Here is a 26,163-nt window from a genome sequence, read left to right as displayed (position 1 = left end):
AGAGTAATTTCCAAAATTTGTCTACTGAAAGAACAATCCACAGTTGTGAAGGGGAGAAATGAAACAAAATTTAAATAAAATGTAAAAAATAATATATGTAAATGAATAACAATAATAATACAGTATAAAATAGTGTACAAAAGAATATCAATAGTAAACGTTTTTACACAAACTACACAACATATAAAAACTTAGTTCCAAATAAATGTAATGGAACAATACTATAGCACAGGCTCAGAGACCAGAGGTAAATGGCACAGTTGTAGAGCCCAACCACGTTGGGCCTGCAAGAAGGCGTGTGACTGTAAATTGAGACGCTTCAGTTGGGCTTGTGATCACATGAAACCCGGGCCATTTCACTCTACTGCTTGTAGAAGCACCAGGCCCATAGTTTTGATACTCACCATAATAAAGTGTGTCTTGGGCAAAATTAGAATCATCCCATGGGGACCAGCCCAACGGGCTCACCAAGGTGTCCATGTAAGTTTTCATGACCACAACTCTTGAGTATTGTTGCCAAGGCCTACCCAAGAAGGTCTTGTATTTGTCAACCACGGGCTTGAGGTCTGGGGCGGCCCGAATTTGAGAATTGTGGATGGAAATCCCAGTGTTCTGAAACGGGTCGCCTCGACCTTGGGCCGTGATCATGTTGGCTTGGCCCTCTAAGGGTTTTCTAGCATAAATGTAGCAATTTTGGAAGACTACTGCAGCATTGCCAAATATGAAGTCAATGGTGCCATAGATGTAGCATTGCCTGTAAAATTGGCGTTGTGCATGGGCCATGAGGGTGTCTTGGAAGCCCATGACGGCGCACCGGTAGAAGACGGAGAGATCGGAGGCCGACCGGAGCGCCACCGCTTGTCCCTTTTGAGCTCCGGCAGTGTTTTGGAAGGTCATGTCCCTTGCAATGAAGTGGAGACCATCTATGCCTGAAATTCAATCATTCAAAGAGTGAATATGAATGGCTTGAAGGAAGCAATTTTCATCATACACCATTACAAACAAACATGTTACTAATAATTAGGGTTTAACTAAATATATGAAAGAGTCTTGATACGTTGACAATTCATCCAAAAAAAATTTAAAAGTAGTAGAGAATAATCTTTGATTGTGGATCCATGAGATGAGTAGAGAAATTTTGAAAGATTATAAACTATTGACTTTGATTATATATACCGTTGTCAAAATAACATTTTTATATAATAAATGAGTATTTTTTTATCAGTAAAGAATAAATAAAATAAAATGAGACACTTCATGATCTTCCAACCCTTATACAGACACTTTAGGAGATGTTTCAACTCTTATACTGAAAGTGGCTAAAATCAATCTATTCAACACCTGAACTACAAACATTTTTCAAATTCTACTAACCATCAAATCAATTCTCAATTGAAAGGAATGATAAGCCATCAAATTATGAAGTGTAATTTTCTAATAAACTTTTCACACCATCAGATTTTATTGGCTAAATGTTTACTTATGATAAAATTATATGGAAGTTATGTTTTCCCTAATGATATAGAAACACAATTATATGGATGATAATAATAAGGTGAATTAAGAAAAAAATCCAATCTATTATTCATTCATTTGAGCTGGGGTTTGACTTTATTTAATGTTTTGTTTGGAATATTTAAAAATAAAGTATTGAGACTTCTTCTATTTTCTTTTGAAAAAAAGGTATTGAAGGATGTGTAAAAGCCAAGGAACAAAGAATAATATGCCTATTTAATTAAAGATTAAACTCTAACTGTTCTTCCATCAAAGCCTCAAATTAAAATTGAAGTTTCGTATTCTTACATACGCATATACGTATGCATGCCCTAAAACCTTATTAAAAGACCACAAAAGATGAAATTTTCAATAGTTTAGAAAACAAGAAAACAAACGAAATGACTTTTACTGAGAGGACTAATATATAGCACAAAACTGGGTTAATATAAAAAGTGATTAATCAAAACCAGAAGCAAAAAAACCACTACTAAAGGAACCATAAACTCTTCTATACTATAGGTGAATAAGCTCATTTAAGAGGCTAATTTTGTTTTGGTTAGATTTTAAACACGTATTATAGTAAAGAAAATAAGTCTTTTGAAAAAGAAAAATTAGGTTATGAGGAGGGAAGTGCTTACATAAGATTTGTAAGAGGATTTGGTTGATAATATTATGAAAGATTCTTATTTATTAAATTTTTATAATAAATAAACTATTATCTTATTTTATAATAGTCGATAAAGAATCATTAAATAAGTTGAACAAAAAATTGTTAAAATAGGTTGGAAATGATTCTAAAATCATATTTTTAGATTTAACTCATCCTCTTAAAATCGTCTCTCATTTTATATATATATATATATAATATTATAAAATATCATAATCTTTTAATAGAATCTCCAAAATGTTATATTCTACTTTAAGGAATAAGAAGAAAAAGAAAGGAAAGATGAAAGATGACTCACCAGCAGTTGCAGAGCTATAAGTGGTGTAACCTTGTTGAACACTTCTGCTACTGGTGATTATAGTGTTTGAAATTCCATCACCAACCAGCATAATGTTATCATTGTGCACAGCAACCTCAATATTCTCCTTATAAACCCCTTTCTTCACATGTATCACAAACCTCGTCTTCACCTTCCTCTTTGCCGCAGCATTCAGAGCATCTTGCACAGTTCTGAAATTCCCAGAACCATCTTTTGCCACCACTGCATGAGCCTTTATCGTTGCAGACTGCAACAGTTTCCTCTCTGGCTTTGAAAACCAACTTGGAAACGCTTCTTCATCAGCTTTCTGTGCCTGATGATCATGTTTCATGAAGTCCATGTTGATGGCCAAGCTGTTCCTCAGCATCTCAGTCACATTGTTCTTGCTGTTGGGAGCCTTGAAATCTTCAACACCAAGTTCAACCGTTCCATCTTGACACGTTTGGATGTTTGTGAGGGCAGTGCTGAGCCATGTCTGTGCATCAACCGATGAACAGTTTTGGTTCCCATGGAAGCACTCAAGGGTGCGGTTGAGGTGGAAGATGGTTTTTCCATAGAGCTTCAAGCAGTCACCATGCACTGTTCTGTGGTTCTTTGTTGGCATGTTGGATTGTTCGGATTCAAGTGCTTCTTTCTGCATGATGAGAGCCTGGTTTAGGGCATGTTCAGCAAGCATTCCTCGGAAGATGGTTCTGTGCTTGATCAATGTGAAATGGTGGCTCTTGGTTTGGTTAGTGGTGATGTAGTATTTGCAGGGCTCAGGGTGTGGGGTTAGGTTGCACCACCAATCTATGTTGCTGGATGAAGCTGGTCCTCTTCTTGATGAGGCTAGTGAGAAGATTGAAGACATGAAGAGCAGTGTGAAGCATGTTTTTGCAATAAGGGTTTCCATTGTGGAGATTCAAGAAATTAACAATGAGAGTTGTATTGTTTGTCAATTGTACTTGCACAACAAATAGTGTTTGATATGTTTTTGGTTTTGTAATGGTTCTTGTGATGAGATGTTGTTGGATATATATATATATTTCTTTGGTGGATGTGGAGTGTGGAAGGGGTAAACGTGTGAGCTGAATAGAAGAATGACACAGATACAATCTGTGAATGCATTTGCAAGAAAGAATGAAAGGATCATAACATTTTTTTATCCAAAAAAATAAATAAATAAATATTATCGTGTTTCAACCCTTATACACAATACTATTCAGAAATTCTCGAACATACAAGACTATCATAATAGCTAACTCTCCTAAAAGACTCCAAAAAACATCCGATCAACCTAAACTCTTTAACAACTTTTAATCGAATGCATACAAATCAGAGGTTATATGTACCAATCCAAAAAGGAGAAGTTCATAGAAGAAAGTTTTGATATGATCGAAGACTAAACCTTTAATTGTATCAAAGAGAAAATTTCAGAATGGTCAACCACTCTATCTTTAAAAATGTAATTATTCTTATGTCTCCAAATCTCACTTACCAACACAATCATGATATTTCCCATTACATGATTTTTCAAATGCTTGAACCAGTGCAAGTTAGGGTTTGCTCAAGTGTAATTGCAAGAAAAACAAGTGTCTTGTGGTCTTGACAGATCTGAAGCTTACTTGTTAATGTTGTTGTGACGGCTGTGACAAAGCACAAAAGTAAACTTGAATCGTTTGAGGATAATAAGGTTGAGTTGGTCTGAAGTTGTATGCTAAGGTTTCACATGCATGTACGATGTGGCAAAAGAAAAATTGTATATATTATCCTTTCTTGAGTAGAGTTATTCAGGCATAGGAGAAGGAGAAGTTTCTTTGAACGTAGAAACCATTTTCACTTGCTGAGCTTGTATTCGAATGCTTCATTTTCAAGCATATGTGTTTATCTGAAAATTTAGGGTAACCCATGTGCAGTGGTTTGAGGAATAAGCAAAATTGTATGTGCCATTTTTGACAAATTTGGATTGTGTATTTTAATGGCGTTGCAAAGATATACACACTGTGTCAACGCGTTCATGGATATGACTTGTTTGGTTGGTAGGTTAATTTATTTTTTTTTATTTTGTGGCTTAGTCGTCCAAACGAGAAAAAAAGCTTAATTTAATGTTTTGAAATTGAAAAAAAAAATGGTATATGAGATTTGGACACTTCTCTTAAATAGTGTATCCGGACACAAGTATCGGTGTCGACACTCGTATGACATTTATCAGTGAAGTATTCAATTCAAAAAATATTTGTTGAATGTCTGATAATTCTAGCTCAGTTTTAACATAATTTTAAAAATGATAAATACAATAATTTTTTAAACACTCAAATTTATTGTATAATTTTTATTATGATTATAAAAATAATGAACAAATTCTTTTGAACCAGTCATGAAAAACATCATATTCTCAACAAAAATCTGAAACATACTTGTGCATATAAATATTTATTGTCAATTTATAATTCATAATTATATAATATATAGATTCGTATTCTCATGTCCTACATTTTAGAGATTTTATGTATCTTCATGTTCATATCCATATCATGTCAGTGTCCATATCCATTCCTATGCTATATAGCTGTTTGAGTACTTCCCATGCTTTTGTTGCTTGAGGGTTCTGGATTTGCAATTGGGCCTCGAAGAGGTGCAAATGACCTATTTGTTATTTGCACCCCTTCTAGTATTGTGTTTTAAAGCAGTTTAAAGATTTTTCTTATACATATAGAAGTTTTTGTTGTACAATAATTATATTTTATTAAAATTTAATAAAGATATTATGTTTTACAAATACATAATTAATGTATATTATTATAAAATTGATGATTAAAAATTATTAAACATTACATATATATTTACAAAATATAATATGCATCGAGATAATTAAAAATAATATATATTTTATCCATAAAATTGAATAAGTAGGGGTCGCATGAGTTCTTCATTAAAATTTGGTCTTCCATAAGACTAATATACTTCTACCAATAATATTAATATTGTTAAAAAATTATATATATGCAAATAGTTAAGTATATAAAACATGACTAAAAAATATATCACCTTATAAAATATTGATCTTTTTAACATTACTATAATAAATATTATAAGAAAAAGTTATACATTCCGTAATTTTTTAAATAAAACTTATAATGAACAAACACTTAAATAAATTGGTTACATTTTTGTAATAATACATGTATTAAATTTTTATTAAAACAAGTAATTATATATCTTTAAAAGAGAATAATTCTCACTTAATATTTCTCAATACATATATTTAAATATGTACATAAATGGACAAGATAATATCAAAATGCTACCTTAATCTTAATCAAATAGTATTATGAATTTACAATAAAAATAAAATATACATAATTAAAGTTTCAATAAATAGTCAATTAAAAATAATATGATAGAATTAAATTGGCTAAATCAGTAAAATAAATATCAGAAGTTTCCTACATATATATATATATATATATATATATATATATATATATTAATTTGGCTTTAATATTTAGAAACTGTTTAGATACTATTTTTTAAAACTATACATAAAAATGTTACATATATTAATTATCAGAAGAAAGTAGTAAATAAATTATTAATGTGTATATATTATATTAATATTTTCTTTATTATAATATATTTGATTAATTAAATATTTTAAAGAGTAAAAAAATATAATATTACAATATTGTTTTCTTATAAATTTAAGTTTAGATTTTTTGAAATACGACAAGTGAGATTTAACCTTTTACACCAATTTTAGATCTTTAGAGAAATTTCGAAGAAGAGTTATGGTAAAGATTGAGAGAAAAACTATTGGAATTATAATCACGGTTATGATTCTATTGAGTTTTACACAAGTCCAATCAAATAACAAAATTGATGCAGGATTTTTTTGCAAACTAAAGTGTTTTTTCAAATGTAATGAAGAAGCACAGTCTAAACCAAATTGTATATCAGATTGTCAATCACACTGTAGTGAATTACTCTCCAATAATGTTTATAATTGTGTTACTAGTTGTCGCTTAATGAAGTCCATTGCCATCAACATCGGTATATCCTCTAAAAATATTTATTTATTTTCACGATTTTATAATTTTTCTCTATATTTGATTTCATTAATTATTTTTTCATGATTTTGATAATTGACTTTGTTTTGTTATGATTTTGACCATTGACTTTATTTGTTTTGTAGGTGCTCATGATCTTGTGAACGACGTGATGAATACTTGCATGCAAGAGTGTGCAAAAAAGTTATAATTTGTAACAAGAATTTTTTAGTGAAAAATTCTTAGAAGAAATATTATTACTACACAATTATTTGAAATAAATCTTAATCAATAAGTAGTATTTGTTATTTATTTTTAAAAAATTCATAAGTACTTTCCTCCATATTTTTATCTTCCTTTTTATTGTTACAAATTGTTTATTAATAATTTAAAAAAAAAACATTATGATCAAATTTTGTTAAGGAAGATAATTAGAAAACATTCTTAAAACTAAGTGATAAACACTCTTAAGAGTAAGTCACTCGTAAATTGTGAATTGTGAGACGGACAATAAGGCGTTAATATATATTTGAATGGGTAAAATTAGGATAAGTTTAAAAATATTTAATTAATTTATACTTTTCAAGTACAAAAAAAAATAAATTTAAATAAATCAATAAATACTTAAGTGGATTGTCTAAATTGGTAAATAAAATGAAGTATCATGAAGATAGAATTGATGATTCAATAATTGTCGGTGAATTTTTTATTAGTTTAGCTAAACAATTTGATCAATAGATAACAGATATAGACAAATTTAAAAACTTATCAATCATGATTGTTCAAGGGTTGATATGGTTACTTGGATCCTACAAACACATATTGTTGTATGAAGTTGAAAAGTTAATAAGAAGTGTGTTTTAATAGATCCCTGACATAATCTCAAATATGAATCAATAAATATTTTTGAGTCTTGTGATGGTGACACATTCGGAAGAGGTGGAGGAAGAGGAAAAAAGCATGTGGAAGAGAAAAAGACTAAGAGAAAATAATGGGAGATCCAATAAATGATGTGAAATTTGTAAGCATGAAATAGAAAATTGTTGGAATAAGGGTAAACCAATATGTTATAATTACAAAAGTGTTTAAAGGGTTTGTCACTTTGAAAATCATCAACATAATTAATTTGGTGAAACAGAAAAAAAAAAAAAATCTTTTCTTATCAAAAGTTCAAGAGCACATGAACATATGATATTTGGACAATGGCTATAACAAACCAAAAATATAAAAACTTTTGTTAACATAGAGTCTTTATTTGCCTGAAAATGACAAATAATAAGTTTTCCACACCTTCTTAATTACAAGAGAAAACTCAACTTGATTGTTATTCAACTTGATTGTTAGAGAGGAAGAAATTTTTTGTTTATGGTAACTTCAACATTTGAATTACAACTAACAATGCTTCTTTCAAAAAAAATATGGTGTTTGAGTTAAAAAAGATTGAAAAAAAAAAGTATTTGAATGATGTATGCGTAACAAATATCACTTCCAAACTAAGAAAAAAAAAATATTCCTTATTCAATAAAGTGATTAAAGCAACAACTACTCCTTTATAAATTTTGTATAATATCATGTGAGGCTAAGCTGATAAATAAATAAAAAATAAAAAAAATCATGTGAGGCTAATAAAATTTATCATATGTTTTACATTAGCGAGACTATTGCCAAGTTTAGACTCTATTTACTTGAAAAAAAATAAGTTCATCATTAAGATTGATAAAAAGTTTAAAAAATTTAACTTAGAGTATTCAAACTCCTGAATTAAAAAATGTCTCAAAAATTTAGTTAAGAATGATTAATTGTGTATCAATTAGTTTCCACTTTTACATTTTTGTTCATAATTATGGCCCGATCACCAACACTTTAATTACAATCTTGATATCAACACTTGAAAGAGTATATAATATCTTTAAATTTAATTCTAAGTAAAAAAAAAAAAATCATAAACTTAAGTATATATAATTGTTCACTGCTTTCATCCAAGTTAATGTTACCACTCCAAAATTGCTTTCAATTAGTGGAGATTCTAGTTTTTGTTATTCTTAATATTGAAATTAATTTTTTTTATCAATAAATAAATAAATAGATTTAGAATATTTAAGAATGCTCCAACCTTATAAAAAAAAAGTTAGATATGTAAAAAAACAAGTGTATATACATTTAGTTATAACTCATCCACATATTTAGTCACCTTAATTTCTTAAGACAAAAAAATCTCCAAGTTCAATGAAGAGTATTTTCTTTAAATTAGTTATAGAATTAAATAATATTTACTGACTTTCTTAGCATACAAATTAGCTAACTCTAATATAAATTAAAAGAATGTGTTATATATCAATTAAATTGGCTTTAATATTTAGAACCTGTTTAGATACTATTTTTAAAAAATATACATAGCCAAAATGTTAAATTCATTACATGTATTAATTATTAGAAGAAACTAATAAATAGATTATTAATGTGTATATATTGTATTAATTTTTTTCTCATTAAAATATAATTGATTAATTAAATATTTTAATGAGTAAGAAAATATAATATTACAATATTTTTTCTATAAATTTATGTTTACATTTTTTGAAATACCACAAGTGAGATTTGACCTTTTGCATCAATTTTAGATCTTTAGAGAAAATTCCAAGAAAAGTTATGGAAAAGATTGAGAGAAAAACTATTGGAATTATAATCGCGGTTATGATTCTATTGAGTTTTACACCAGCTCAATCAAATAACAAAATTGATGCTGGATTTTTTTGCAAACTGAAGTGTTTTTTCAAATGTAATGAAGAAGCAACTAGTAAACCAAATTGTATATCAGATTGTGAATCACATTGTAGTGAATCACTCTCTAATACTATTTATAATTGTGTTACTAGTTGTCGCTTGATGAAGTCCATTGCCATCAACATTGGTATGTACTATCAAAACATTTACTTATTTTCACAAATTTATATTTTTTCTCTATATTTGATTTCATTAATTATTATTTTTCATGATTTTGACCATTGACTTTACTTGCTTCTCAGGTGCTCATGATCTTGTGAACAACGTGATGAATACTTGCATCCAAGAGTGTGCAAAAAATTTATAATTTGTAACAAGAGTTTCTGAGTGAAGAATTCTTAGATATATTATTCCTACATAATTATGTGAAATAAATCTTAATCAATAAATAGTATTTGTTATTTCTTTTAAAAGAAATTCCTAACTACTTCCATCCATGTTTTTATCTTCCTTTATATTGTTACAAATTGTGTATTAATAAATTAATATTTTAAAAAAAATTATCATCAAATTCTGTTAAGGAAGACGATTAGAAAACATTTTTAAAAGGATGTGATACGTAAATTGTGAGATAGACAATAAGAAGGTAATATTTATTTGAATGTATAAATTTAGGATAAGTTTAAAAATATTTAATTAATTTATACTTTTCAAATACAAAAAAAAATATATTCATAAATGAATCAATGCTTAAGTGTATTGTCTGAATTGGTGAACCAAAGTCTGATATAATTGATGATTAAATAGTTGTTGGTAAATTTTTGATTAGTTTAGCTGAATAATTCGATAAATAGAATAGTAGTAGATATAGAGAAAATTAAGAACTTCTCAACCATGATTGTTCAAGGGTTGACATGGTTATTTAGATCCTATGAACACATATTGTTGTATGGTGTTGAAAAGTTAATAAGAAGTGTGTTTCATTTAAACCCCTGACATAATATTAAATATGAATCAATAAATATACTTTAGTCTTGTAAAGGTAACACATTTGGAAGAGGTGGAGGTAGAGGAAGAGGAAAAAACCATTTGGAAGAGAAAGAAGCTAAGAGAAAATAATGCGACATCCAATAAATGATGTGAATTTGTAAGAAGAAAATCATGAAATAGAAAATTATTGGAATAAGGATAGATCATTTTGTTATAATTGCAAAAAATTTGAACATGTTTAAAGAGTTTGTCAATTTGAAAATCATCAACATAATTCATTTGTTGAAGCAGAAAAATAAAAAAATAATTGTTCTTTGTTTGTCAAAAGTTCAAAAAGTAGAAGAATATATGATATTTGGACAACGGCTACAACAATCATAAAAAAAAAAAAAAAAACTTTTGTTAACATAAAATCTTTATTTTCCTGAAAAAATTGACAAATAATAAGCTTTCTACATCCTAAGAGAAAACTCAATATTAATTGTATATGAATTAGTTTTGTTCTGAAAAAACCAGCGTGTAAACATGAATAAAGAGAAGAAAAAAAACCTAAATCAAAGGGGATGCATGTGTTAATTTGCAGCAAGTATTTTGACTTTTCTTTATTAAAATATGTATTTGGCACTTTGCTATTATATTATATTATACCCTTAGCTGATGAACCTAAACTAGGTTAAAGCATAGGCAAAATTATTTTATTTTTCTCAAAATCAAATTCATAATTATGGCCCCATCACCAACACTTTAATTACAATTTTTTATATCTAGTATATAATATATTTAAATTTAATTCTAAGTAAAAAAAAATCATAAACTCAAGTATATATAAATTTTCAATGCTTTCATCCTAGTTAATGTTATCACTCCAATATTGTTTTCAATTAGTCGAGATTCTATTTTTGGTTATTCTTAATATTAAAATTCAATGAAGAATATTTTTTTTAAAATTAGTTATAAAATTAAATAATCTTAACTAGCTTTCTTAATTAGCATACAAAATAGTTAACTTTATTTATATTTATAAGTAACCATGAGTATTTTCATCAGTTTCTTCTTGCAATATTTGTTTTTTAAAGGAAAACCCCCTTGTAAATTTTGCATAGCTTTTACCCTGGTTATCATACACACTTTTCAAATGTATAAAAAAAATGAAACATGAAAAGTATTATTAAATGAGATATGAGATTTATCAAAATTATAATTTTCTATTCTTTTTATATCTAAAATAAAAAATTAACTTATATTATATAGGGTCCATCAATATACAAAGTCCTTAAAAAAATAAAAGTGTTCATGAATATATTAAAAAATTATGGGTGTTATAATGGGTATTGTTTAACATATATATTTATGATATAATATATATATTAGAGTGAAATATTTGTTTTGTTAAATGGAATTAAGAGGAGTTGAGTTGACATAGAAGTTGCTAGGCACAACTTCCCAATAAAATTGTTGACATAAGTAATTAATAATTATTATAATTAAGTTAAAAATTGTGACTTAATTTCCTTTGTTTGTGCAGCGTTTGGCGCATGCGAACGTGAAAATGCCTGCACGTTAATCTGGTTAAGGACTTTTGAAACTCTGAAAATTTGATACGTGTCGTTTAAATCTTCCAAGCTTATCTGTCTCATTTAGCTCTAAAGTGCCGGCTATATAATGAGTTATCATGTAGCAAAAATATTAGCATAATTAATAAATGTGTTTTTTTCCCATTTCCAAATTATTGTTAATTGTTTTATAGTAAGAAAAGTGATTCTTTTTAAGTTGTTTCACCTTATATAAATGAGATTTTATCTCTTAATTATTAAAATGGGTAAAATAATTTAAAATTATCAAAATAATAAATCGTATTAAAATGATAAAAATTTATTATGAAAAAATCATGTTAAGTAACACCATTAAAATATATCAACGTGACACAAATTGAATATAATTAAATTTTAATTAAAATAATAATAAGGTAACACTGATTTATTAATTTTAATAATTTTTTTAAATATTTATTTTAATAATTAAGATATTAAGAGGTAAAATTACATCAAATTAATATTTGTAGAAAATATCACAAAGACTAAAATTTGAAAATCTGTATGGTTTATTTTTTATATGTATATTCACGGGAATTTAAGTTTAAAACATTAAATGTTTAGACTTTCTTGATTAATTACTTAATTAATCAAATATATTTTGTAAGTTTTTCTTTATTAAAATCAAGAAATGCAATAATTGTCCTGAAATTTTTTATTTTCCATTTTAATTCCATAATTATGAATTAACTAAAAATTAAATAAGAAATAAAGATACAAAGAAAAGAGAGTGTTGCTTAACCCTAAACCACTTAGTTTATGGGTAAAACATTTTTTATTTCGTTTAAAATATTGATTATTAGTCGAGACATTACAAATCGGAATAAATTATGCAAATTTTCTCAGTTAAATTAGAAAAACTATCAGTTGATTATTTTGATATTTATAGTATAATGCCTCTATTAATATCTTATAAATCTGAGAGATTACCTATAATATTAAGATTTCATTACATATAGTATAATAATGATTCACAAGTATATAACTATATTATTTTACTTTATTTTATTATAAGTTGTCATTGTTTGGCTAGTGACGAGTCTGATGAGACAATAAGAAAATATTCACTCTTGTCACGAAGATCTCCATGTATCAATAATCTATCTATCGCACTTTAAAGGGAGAAATAATGAACAAAAAGCAATGATGACAAGATAAAATCACATAACAACATTTCTAACTTAAAACCAATATTTATTTTTTAACTTTACATTATATATTCAAATAAATTTTTTTCCAATATTATTCATATTATACGTACCAGTCGAGCTCAGATGGTTCCGGAATGTCTCAGTATCTCGGTATCGATCAACATGTTTAAAATGCATTGAGGTTAAAGAATGATTAGTAAGGTTAAGCCGTATGAAGAATTAAATAATATGTTATTAATCACTATCCATATGTTAATCTCAGCCTAACAATAAGATGTTCACCAGAGACATATAAATAGACACAATAACTAAGAAAAGTATACATTATTATTACATATTTATTGTACCGAATATCAAACACTTATTTGAGTATCGGAACACATTTTGCAGGTATCCTCCGACCAAAAATCAAAGATAATGTGCAAGGAACAAAAAAGAATGCAAAACCCAATTGAAATAAATAAATCCACATAAAAGAAGTGAAGAAAGTTAATACCGACCAAAATAAAATAGTTAATGGTTCAACCAATAGAAAATTCTCTTAGTAGTTTTGTACGAGAACATATACTTTTTCAAAAGAAGAAAAAAATTTTATAGTCCAAGTTTTCTGTAGTTCTAGCCAAATATTTTTTACCTAAAACTTTACAGAGAAATAGTGAATGCATGATAAGTTCCTTAGCATAAAAATAAAATACTAAATTGATTTATAACATAACTTATTTTTGGCTTTTACAATAACTATTTTAAAATTTGCAGTTATAGAAAACTATAGAATAACTGAACAATTCATATTTTCCGGCACATTTTCTTAAGTCTCACTCACATGGCTTAAAATATTCAAAGAAACACACCTATAAATCATGCAAATCAAGGTCTAGAGAACATTAAAACACAGAAGAAACAGAAGAAGCTGAGATCTACACATGGCTTCCTTCCAACTTCTCACAATTGTTGCATTCATTTTTCTTGCCAAACCCTGCATCAGTTCATCATCCTGTGAAAATTCTACCATCCCCACCAATTATGCAAACAAAAGCACCACATCCACTTCCACACAAACCTTCAAAAACTACATCAAAACCTCTTGCAACTCAACCACATATCCATCAATATGCTACAGCACTTTATCCCCCTATGCCACAAAAATTGAAGCAGATCCTCTGAAGCTATGCAGTGTGTCTCTCTCCCTAGCCTACAAGGCAGCAAAGAGTGCATCCTCCACCATATCAAAGATTCTGAAGAAGAACAACATGACAGGGATTGCTGAAGAAGTGGTGGAAGATTGCTTAGGCAATGTGAAGGACTCCATTGGTGAGCTCAAAGATTCTCTTGATTCATTGGGTGATTTGGATGGTAGTGACAGAAAGTTTGAGATCAGCAACATAAAGACATGGGTGAGTGCTTCCATCACCAATGACCAAACTTGCTCAGATGGGTTTGATGAGATGAATGTGGATTCATCTTTGACAGAAGAAATCAGAAAGGTTGTTTTGGATGTGGCAAGGAAGACTAGCAATGCTTTGTATTTCATCAACAACAATGTGCACTGATTAATATTACAATGAGTGGTTTTTTGTTTTTGTTTTTCTTTTGTTTGAAAAGGGTTTTTCTGTTGACTTTGGTATGTATTTGGTTTGTGATATTGCATTTAAAAGGGTTTTTTTTGTGATGAAATTGCTTTAAAACTTATTTGCTCTTTGGTAATTTTTCTCTTAACCATGCATTGAAATCCTAAATAAAAATAATTAATTATTATATAAATTAAATTAAATATTATTTTAAAATTAATATTTTTTAATATTTAAATTAAATAGTTTCTAAGTGGATATCTAATTAGCTATTAAGGTTTTAAATACATATTAATTTAGAAATTATTTATCAATAATAAAAATTAATTTAGACTTATAGACTTAGAAGTGAATTTTCTCTCCTTTTTATTTTGTATAAAAAGGGTTTTCTTTAGTCTTTGCATGTAATTGAGTTATAATTTTTTTTTATCAAGTCATAATAAATATATTAGAGAATGAGAGATTAGTGGTGTTCTAACTCTTGATTGTATTTAAAATGGTTTGAGATCAAATTTGTTTAAGATCTATGTATTCTATGGTCATTTTCTTATCAACAAACATTAATTAAGATTGAACAATCATATATGATCTTTTTCAAACTTGAGTCACAAGTTCTTTAAAAATCAGTTTATTCAAATGATGTATATGGATGTGTGCAATCCTTCAATGCCATAACCATGATTCCTCATGTTTGGTTAGAAGACATCCAATGGAAGAAGAATTAGAGGTATCAAGAAGGTACATTGTTGATCATTTTACCAATCAACAAAACTTTCTTTGAATTGGGTAGACGTATCTCACAAGAGTTGCTCTTGAAGATTACTTGATAACCTTTGTCACACAGTTGACTAATGCTGAGTAGATTATGTTTGAGTCCTTCTACAAGTAGCACATCATAAATCAAGACTATGTTTGTCACCAATGGTGCCTCTTCCAATAATCTTTCCTTTGTTGTTGTCTCCATAAGTCACATGCCCTTCTTGCTTCAGGAGAAAATTGACAAACTTGGATTTATCTCCTGACATATGCTTAGAACAACCACTGTCCAGATACCACATATGTTGATTTTCCATCAAAGCACCCTACAAAAGAAAGAATCAAGAAGAGAGATTTGGTCCCCTTTTGAAGTTGGGTCCATGGGTATCAATTGGATTAACTGAAACTTTGGAATCCTTAAAAACCTTAGGAACCCATCTTAAAATACCTTTGGGAACATAAAACCTTCTTATTTTGCATAATCTAATAGTATGACCATTTTTCATGCAATAATGACAAATTTTAATCAGCCGTTTCAACAAAACAACAAGTTGATTTTCAAAGAAACTTGAGAAAGGTATTGAACACTGTGTGTTCTTGCTTTTTGGATTAAACTCCAACTCAGCCTTATCAAAAACACAGTTTTGAGAAACAATAACAGTTTCCAGGTTGGATTGACATTTGGAAAACTTGTCTAATGTTTTTAAAAGATAATGATTTTTCTTTTGAATAGATTTACAGTTTTCACAAAAGCTAGAGTCAATACACTTGCAATAAGAGTTTTGACAGATCATTTCCAAAGTTTCAAAATCAGTTTTTGAATGACTCAACTCTTCCTTCAAGTTCTTAACTCTATTTTCCAATAAGTTGTTTAACCCTTTCAACTGGTTATTCACAAGGACCAACATATTAGTTTCCTCATGTATTTCTTTGAAGGCATCAATAAGTTGGCTATAATTTTTAAAATTAGAAGTGCTTGAATTGGAACTTACACTGCTTGATTCAGATTTTTCCTTTGCCATCAAACACAAATAGGTTTTTCCATTTTCCTTTGATGATGACCTAGAGGATGAATCATCATTATCTTGCCCAATGCCTTTCTTTTCAGCCTTCTTGTTTGCCCATTTCTCCTTGTTTTTATTTGCTCCTTCATGAGTAACTTCAAGAATGTCCCACATCTCCTTTGCATAATCACATTTTAAGACCCTGTTTCATCTGAATTCAATGCAGAAGAAATGATGTTTTTGGCACTACAATCATACTGAGCACTTTTTCTTTCACTCTCAATCCATTGGGACTGATGTTTTTTAACAAAAACATTATCTTTTTCAATAGTTGGAATGAAATGACCATTTTCAATAGCATACCAAATCCCTTTATCTAAAGACTCCACAAAGATTTTCATTCTAACCTTCCAAAACTGATAATTCAAACCACAAAACAAAGGTGGTATGTTAATTGATGCACCCTCCCCAAAGGGTAGCTTTTCAGCTATGAAAACAGATTTTAGGATCGAAAAACTTGAGTAAATTTCAAGAACTTACCTCTTGATGCTAATTGTTAGAATTTCAGGGCTAAAACAAGATAGGGGTGAATTGTTTATGCAAGATTTTCGCAAACTTTGAAGGTTTAATGAAAGTCACAAGCAGAATAAAAAATACAAAGCAAGTTCAGCCAAAATCAAATTTGTGTTAAACTTGATTTCAGAAAATCAATCGGTTGTTTCTTCGATTCAACCGATTGTTTTTATCAACAGTGTATACAAACAAATTTAAATGAGATAAGGGGAAGAGAAATCAACACAACAAATTTATACTGGTTCACTCTTAACAAAGAGTTACATCCAGTCCCCAGAAACACCTAGGAATTTCACTAACAAATCAAACTCTTTTGATTTACAACACACACAACAAAGAGATGTTCTTGAACCCTTCAAGAACACAACATTCTCTTTGCAACCACAACACAGATAAAAAAAACCCTCTTGATCTGTACCACACAACCTTACAGAAATACAAAGATTAAAAGAAGAGGAAAGAATACACCTGGATCAATTCACAAAATTGAAAAATTGACTTTACACACAACAATCCTATTCCTCTTGAAGAAAAGTCCAAAGCCTTAGGCAATCTTGAAACCTTAACTACAAGTACCTTATGGAAAAAAAATCGTACATAAAAACATCATTGGTAAGAGTTACATATAATTTTAAAATTTCAAAACAAATTCATACGGCAAGGCAACGTACATATACTATATGTGTATGTAATTAGGTATGAATACCATCTATAAGTATGTACGAATTATTTTTACATATAATTACGTATGGACGTATTCTAGGTTATATACGAATTATATTTGTATGTATTTATGAATAAGTCAAATACATAGGTAAACTCATGTCTTCCAATTGTATTCTCTATTCTCCCTTATTATCTGGGGGCAACTATATATAACATTTCAATCATATGTTATGTTTTGTTTTACATTTAATTTCTTTACTAATAACAAATTGTGATAAAAATATGTTATTTTCCATGTCTCAATACTAAAGATATAGAAAATAAAATATTTTATTACAATTTGTTAATTACTATTAAGATATTTTTTGACATTATGAAAATCAAGATATATTCTTTTCGATATAATTTATATAATATCTTGAATGGTAGAACTTTAAATCATTTTATTAAAATAAATATATTCTTAATTACTTCTGTCAACAAATTTCACTAACCTCATAATTTAAAATATAATATTATAATTAAAAATTTCTACACAATAAAATTAAATATACACATTATAGTCAAATTATTAAATATAAATATTAAGCCATAAATTGTTATATATTATTATCAATTTATCTTCTTAATAAATATCCTTAATAAATATTATTAATATGTATTTGTTATGGAACTAACTATATCTAACTACATCCTTAGGATTCTGAACTAACAAAAACTAATTTTGAAGCTAGTAACGTTACAAGTAAAAACTTATACCAAACACAAACCTAACAAGTTTAAAACTAACTCAAAGGAAAATGAGAAAAAAAATGAACTTACTCTAACTAAAATTATGATCGGATATAGTCTTGTAATAATCGCTACCAAGAATCCAATGACGAACTATGATCGCTTGTTTGATGATATAGACGTTCAAAAAGTTAGAGAGAAGACAGAGGAAGAAAAAATAAAATTTGTAGAGAGATGGTAGTGATTGTAACATGAAACCTAAATACCTTATTTTTTTTATTTATATACTCTTTTCATTCTAATAATAAAATACTCAGGTGTCATTTAAAATATAACACTATTTTTTAGATTCTTACATATTTTCATAATTTTTTTCCCCTTTTTTATCAAATTTATAATAAACAAACACATTAAATAAATTGGTTACTTTTTTAATAATGCTTTATTTTTAATTTTTGATTAAACACAAGTAAATATTTTTAGGAATAAAAAGATAATACACAAAATAATTTCCACTTCTTAATTCTCATTACATACATTTTGAATATATCTACATTTTAAGAGAATCTAACCATTACTCGTAATAAAATTGTATTCCAAATTATGAAATTTCAAGACAAACAAAATATACAGACTTAAATCACAATAAATTCTCAATTAAAACATATATGATAGAATTAAAATCAAAAAATTAAATATCAGAAGTTCCTAATATATATATATATATATATATATATATATATATATATATATATATATAAATTAAATAGGCTTTAATATTTACAAACGGTTTAGACATATTCTTTTAAAATATACATAGTCAACTGTTACATTCATTACATATATTAATTATTAGAAGAAAATAATAAATACATTATTAATGTGTAATTATTATATTAATATTATTACAAGAAAAAACAAAAACGATACATAACAGAGTAGATGGTAGTCTAACCTATTATCCTATCATACGAATGAAAAGATTATCTTGAAAACAACCATAATTCCTCATACGTCATATCATTCAAATAGAAAAATTATCATAGCAAATTTAATCGTTTAATCCATTTAACCCAAAGGACTACTATCACTCGTAATAAAAGATAGAAGATCATCCTTATTAAATAAATGAGAAGAATAAATGAGAAGTAGGAAAAATCTGTCGAATCCAAAATAAATGTTGAATAGATTTCTCGTATTTTTTCATAAAGCGTACACATAAAACAAATATGCACACCTATATTTTGAATATGTTGAACGGTAAGAAGCTTCCCATGAAAAACTTTCCTACCATAGGAACTCCTGGATCCAAGAAAAAAGTCCTAGGTGATTTAAGAGTGAATCGACCAGACTCATATAGAATCCAAAAGGATGGGCATCGTATAATCAAGTATAGTATAATAAAACTGCTTAATTCCAGACCAAAAGATATGAAGATCTATAAACCATTCGAAACTCGTATTTTGATTTAAGAACTTTGGCTTTCAAGAGCAAAGACCAATAGAAATCACTTTAAATACAAATAAATTTTTAGTCTCTAAAATAGGATCTAATCTTGTTAATATAGTGATTAATTATTTTTTGTCTCTAATTTTGGTTGTTATTTAATGAATTTCTTGTAGTGTATGTTTCCTTATTAAAATATATTTGATTAACTAGATACTTTCATGAATAAGAAAATCTAATATTACAATATTTTTTCTATAAATTTGTTTAGATTTCTTGAAATACCATAAGTGAGATTTAACTTTTTTTTCTCAACTTTATATCTTTAGAGAGAATTTGAAGAAGAGTTATGGGGAAAATTGAGATAAAAGTTATTACATTTATAATCGCCGTCATGATTCTATTGAGTTTTACGCAAGCCCAATCAAATAGCGAAATTGATGCTTCAACTGGATGCAAACTGAAGTGTTTTTTCAAATGTAATCAACAAACATTTCCTAAACCAAATTGTATACATGATTGTGAGTCACACTGTAGTGAATTACTCTCTGATGTTGTTTATAATTGTATTACTAGTTGTCGCTTAATGATGTCCATTGCCATCAACATCGGTATGTACTCTCAAAATATTTACTTGTTTTCACAAATTTATAATTTTTTTTCTATATTTCATTGATTCTTATTTTTTTTCATGATTTTGATAATAAACTTTGCTATGTTATGATTTTAACCATTAACATTATTTGCTTCTCAGGTGCTCATGATCTTATGAACAACGTGATGAATACTTGCTTGCAAGAGTGTTCAAAAAAGTTATAATTTGTAACAAGAATTTCTTTAGTAAAAATTCTTAAAAGAACAATTATGAAAAATAAATCTTAATCAATAAATAGTATTTTTATTTATTTTCAAAAAATATCCTGAATACTTCCCTCCATATTTTTATCTTCCTTTTTATTGTTACAAGTTATGTATTGATAAATTAATTATTTTTTGAAACATTATCATCAAATTATAGGAAGGAAGACAATCAGATACAAATTTAGAAATTATTTATCAATGATAAAAATTAATTTAGATACCAATAATTTCTATTTAATGATTTTCTAGTAGTGGTTGATGTAATTTGTTAAACTCATACGTAAACTTTGTTATATACATTCAATTCAATGTTTTGTTTTATTCTATCTCATTTTGTTCTTTATGATTGATATTTGTTTTTGGAAAATAACCAATTGATAGATTATATTTTAACATAGGATTTAGGGAAAATTGGTAGTTATTTAATATTTATGTTCAAATAGGTAAATATAGAACAATCATATATAGATGTTGAGAAACTCAAAATTATTCTTATAATAAATTCATTTTTCACTAAGAAAAACATCTTCATCAGATACATAGTGAGAACAATGATGATGTAATTGAATTTTGGGCCATAACAATAATGAAAGAAGCATGCAGAATGAGACAAACAAAATCCCAAGTTTGGTGTTAATCTCTTAAGGTGGAAATTTGGACATAGCCCTAACCTAAAATGTCATAATCACATTATTGAAATCTTTAGTTTCAAATTAACAAACTTTGAATATTTTCCCATCTTTTCTTTCTTACCTAAACTGAATTATTATCAATATGTATTTGTTATTTCTTAGGATTCTAAACTAACAGAAACTAATCCTGAAACTAGTAAAGTTATATAGAAAAACTTATACTAAACACAAATCTAACAAGTTCAAAACCTATTCAAAGAAAAATGAGAAAAAAAAAATGAACTTATTCTAACTAAAATTATGATCGGATAATCTTGTAGTAATCGTTACCAGAAGTTCAAGGACAAACTCTAATCATTCGTTTGATGATGATAAAGGGGTTCAAAAAATTAGAGGGAAGACAAAGAAAGAAAAATAAAATTGTTAGAGAGATTATAGTTATTGTAACATGAAACCTGAATACCTTATTTTTTTATTTATATACTCTTTTTATTATAGTAATAAAATACTTAAGTATCATCTAAAATATAACATTTTTATTCTAACACTATTTTCTAGATCCTTACATATTTTCGTAATTTTTTTTCCTTTTTTTATCAAATTTATAATAAACAAATGCATTAAATTAATAATGCTTTTTTTTTATTATTACACACAAGTAAATATATTTTTAGGAATAAAAAGATAATACACAGAATAATTTTCACTCCTTATTTCTTATTACATACATTGAATATATGTACATCTTAACATAATCTAATCATTAATCGTAATACACTACAAGAAAATCATGAAATAAAAACCAAACCAATTTTAGATAAAAAAATAATTAGTTGCTATAGTAACTAAATTAGAGATCATTTTGGTTTATAGATTAGTTTCTATTTGGTAAATAGTTTCTAAATTGGTATCTAATTAACTAACAAGATTTTAACTACCAATTATTTAGAATTTTTCAATATAAACAAAATATCCAGACTTAAAGTCTCAATAAATGCTCAATTAAAACATATATGATAGAATTAAAATCAGTAAAACAATTATTAATATTTACAAACGGTTTAGATATTATTCTTTTAAAATATACATAGTCAACTGTTACATTCATTACATATATTAATTATTAGAAGAAAATAATAAATGCATTATTAATTCATTACATATATTAATTATTAGAAGAAAATAATAAATGCATTATTAATGTGTATTTATTATATTAATATCACTATAAGGAAATCATCAAATTGTAGCTAATTTTACAGATTAAAACAATTAGTTACTATTGGACTAAATTAGAAAGTATCTTAGATACTAAACAAAAATTGGTATATAAAGTAGTTTCCATTGTTAATAAAAATTTATAAAGGAGTTGCTACCAAGATTAATATCCTATTAGCGAATTTAGATACCAATCTAGAAACCATTTCATAAATTTTTATTAATAATAGAAATCACTTTAGATACAAATAAAAACAAATTTAGTCTCTAAAATAGTATCTAATTTAGTTAATATAGTGATTAATTATTTTTTGTCTCTAATTTTGGTTGTTATTTAAAGAATCTTGTAGTGTATGTTTCCATATTAAAATATATTTGATTAACTAAATACTTTCATAACTAAGAAAAATAATATTACAATATTTGTTCTATAAATTTGTTTAGATTTCTTGAAATACCATAAGTGAGATTTAACTTTTTCCCCAACTTTATAACTTTAGAGAGTTTCGAAGAAGAGTTATGGGAAAAATTGAGATAAAAGCTATTGGAGTTATAATCACCGTCATGATTCTATTGAGTTTTAGACAAGTCCAATCAAATAGCGAAATTGATGCTTCAACTGGATGCAAACTGAAGTGTTTTTTCAAATGTAATGAAGAAAGATTTCCTAAACCAAATTGTATACATGATTGTGAATCACACTGTAGTGAATTACTCTCTGATGTTGTTTATAATTGTATTACTAGTTGTCACTTAATGATGTCCATTACCATCAACATCGGTATGTACTCTCAAAATATTTACTTGTTTTCACAAATTTATAATTTTTTTTCTATATTTCATTGATTCTTATTTTTTTTCATGATTTTTATAATAAACTTTGCTTTGTTATGATTTTAACCATTAACATTATTTGCTTCCCAGGTGCTCATGATCTTATGAACAACGTGATGAATACTTGCATGCAAGAGTGTGCAAAAAAGTTATAATTTGTAACAAGAATTTCTTTAATGAAAATTCTTAAAAGAACAATTATGAAAAATAAATCTTAATCAATAAATAGTATTTTTATTTATTTTCAAAAAATATCCTGAATACTTGCCTCCATATTTTTATTTTCCTTTTTATTGTTACAAGTTGTGTATTGATAAATTAATTATTTTTTGAAACATTATCATCAAATTATATTAAGGAAGACAATTAGAAAATATTCTAAAAAAAACTTATATGTAAATTGTGTGAGACGGATAAGAAAACGCTAATATATATATATATATATATGGATGTATAAAATTATGATAAGTTTAAAAATATTTAATTAATTTATACTTTTCAATTGTACAAAAATAAATACTTCAATTTATTTTCTTTATTGATGAATCAAATGAAGTCTCATGAAGATACAATTGATGATTGAATAATTATTGGTAAAAAAATTATTAGTTTATTTGAACATTTCGATCAACCGCGGTAGTTATAAAATAAATTAAGAACTTATCAATCATGATTGTTCAAGGGTTGACATGGTTACTTAGATCCTATAAACAAATATTGTTGTATGGTATTGAAAAGTAAATAAGAAGTGTGTTTCAATCTAAGCCTATGACATAATCTCAAATATGAATCAATAGATATTGCCGAATCTTGTAAAGGTGACAGATTTGGAAAAGGTGGAGAAAGTGGAAAAAACCACTTGGTAAAGGAAGAAGCTAAGAATAAATAATGGGATATAGAACAAATGGTGTAAAATTTGTAAGAAGAACTATCATGAAATAGAAAATTGTTGCAATAAGGGTCATTAGTGCAGAAAAGCTCTTAATAGTGATCTTTAGAGCTCTTAAACATTGATTTTGCAATTGCAGGATAGTTCCAAACCATCGTTTATACGACACAATTAGACGATGGTTATTTTGACCAACCGCAATGTATATTGAAAATAAAATGTGGTCAAAGCATATCCAGATAAGGGTATAGACGGTATTTTTGGCCAAAACCATCGTCTATATTGTATTTTAAAAGGCGGTTTTGGCAACAACCGTCGTCTATTATGCAACTTTTTTTCTTTAGTTAATTATGTTTTATGTGTTTCCTCCTCTTAATTAACTTGTTCAAGCCAAATATATATTCAAGTACATTCTTTCAAACAATCAAATTATATAGTTTCTAAATCATTTAATTAGATACCAAGGTTTTAGTTACCAACTTTAGAATCTAAATAATTGATAGCAAAAATATTGGTAGTGATAGATGTAATTTTTTAAACTCATACGTAAACTTAGTTATATACATTCAATTCAATGTTTTATTTTATTCTATCTCATTTTGTTCTTTATGATTGATATATTTTTTTTGGAAAATAACCAATTGATAGATTATATTTTAACATAGGATTTAGGAAAAATTGGTAGTTATTTAATATTCATGTTCTAACAGATAAATATAGAACAACCATATATAGATGTTGAGAAACTCAAAATTATTCCTATAATAAATTAATTCTTGACCAAGAAAAACATCTTGATGAGCTGCATAGTAAGAACAATGATGATGTAATTGAATTTTGGGCAATAACAATAATGAAAGAAGCATGTAGAATGAGACAAAGAAAGATCCCAAGTTTGGTGTTAATCTCTAAAGGTGGAAATTTGGACATATCCCTAACCTAAAAGGTCATAATCACATTATTGAAATGTTTAGTTTCAATTTAACAAACTTTGAATATTTGCCCATCTTTTAAACCTTATTTTCTGCCATAAACTCGAGCCTTGTGCCTCAAGTGGTGGATGGCCACAATCACTTTCATACAACTTTCAACAAAATCTCTTCCATGGTTTTGGGACCCTCAACAAGGAAAACTACCACAAAATTATGGTACAAAGTCCCAAATTTCGGTACTCTTATCCTCAAAAGCTTTAGCTTATGGAGGTTTGGCCACTTCTTTTTATTTTCAAGTATATCTTCTTTCAGAGATCATATTTTTTTTTATCAATAATAAAATAATAAATAAATTTAAATAGATGTTTCAACTCTTATAATTTATATTTACGTATTTTAGCTTTTAAAATAAGTGTATACATACTGTTATAATCTATTTCCGTATTTTTTATATAAAAAAGTTATCATGTTAGGTATTATTGTAAAATTTAACATTTCAACTAAACTGACACCTCAAGAATCAACTATCATCTCTTATCATATGAAAAAAGTATTATTAAAAAAGAAAAAAGGAAAGAAAAACAATCATATATGAAAAGTAAGCCAAAACTCATAAAAGAACTTAAGTAAAGCGATACTTAGATAAGATATATCTATTAATAAAGAATTCTAAAAGAAAAACTAAAAAAAATCTATTATACCATTGGAATTGTTTCTTATGAATAAAACCTAAGTTAACAAACTTATTAATACAAGCATTATCTTAAAAAAAATATAATAAATTTTAATTTTAATTTTCCTACAATAATCAAGACTATTTCACATATTAAAAAAAATCAAGAAACATCGATAATTCTAAATCCTTTTAAAACCAGGAGAAATAAAAAGAATACATATCTTCTTACAAATTTAAATCTTAGTTTATCACTTTGATTCAACTCTTACTAGTTTTGTTATGGAACCCTCCTATTTGTTTTCATAGTAATCACAAAACGATTTGGAATGAAGTACAAGAGTCCAAATTCTATACGTAAGTTGATTATTCAAAGAATCTTATTTTTCAATTATAAACTTCCTCTTTTTACCA

At 26.9% G+C, this 26,163-nt stretch overlaps 2 protein-coding genes across 2 annotated transcripts; one reads left to right on the top strand and one right to left on the bottom strand.

The window, feature by feature from the left end:
• Window positions 1-73: 73 nt before the first annotated feature.
• Window positions 74-3,478, bottom strand: LOC137834630 (pectinesterase). Its single transcript, XM_068642714.2, has 2 exons — window positions 2,463-3,478; window positions 74-929 (listed from the first exon to the last, which is right to left on the bottom strand). The coding sequence occupies exons 1-2, from the start codon at window positions 3,373-3,375 to the stop codon at window positions 235-237; spliced, it is 1,608 nt and encodes a 535-aa protein (XP_068498815.2). The 5' UTR covers window positions 3,376-3,478; the 3' UTR covers window positions 74-234.
• A 10,379-nt stretch (window positions 3,479-13,857) lies between these two features.
• Window positions 13,858-14,639, top strand: LOC137834631 (pectinesterase inhibitor 4). Its single transcript, XM_068642715.2, has one exon. It carries the CDS (start codon window positions 13,889-13,891, stop codon window positions 14,513-14,515), a length of 627 nt encoding a protein of 208 aa, XP_068498816.2. The 5' UTR covers window positions 13,858-13,888; the 3' UTR covers window positions 14,516-14,639.
• Window positions 14,640-26,163: the final 11,524 nt, after the last annotated feature.

This window comes from Phaseolus vulgaris, chromosome 5, assembly GCF_051622355.1.
Source record: "Phaseolus vulgaris cultivar YP4 chromosome 5, ASM5162235v1, whole genome shotgun sequence".
NCBI lineage: Eukaryota > Viridiplantae > Streptophyta > Magnoliopsida > Fabales > Fabaceae > Phaseolus > Phaseolus vulgaris.
This window is presented reverse-complemented; position numbering and strand designations above follow the sequence as displayed.

Coding starts and splice junctions, on each gene's coding strand:
- LOC137834631 (XM_068642715.2), top strand. CDS start 13,889: ATGGCTTCCTTCCAACTTCTCACAATTGTTGCATTCATTTTTCTTGCC.
- LOC137834630 (XM_068642714.2), bottom strand. CDS start 3,375: ATGGAAACCCTTATTGCAAAAACATGCTTCACACTGCTCTTCATGTCT. Junction 930..2,462: donor TTATAGCTCTGCAACTGCTG/GTGAGTCATCTT, acceptor ATTGAATTTCAG/GCATAGATGGTCTCCACTTC.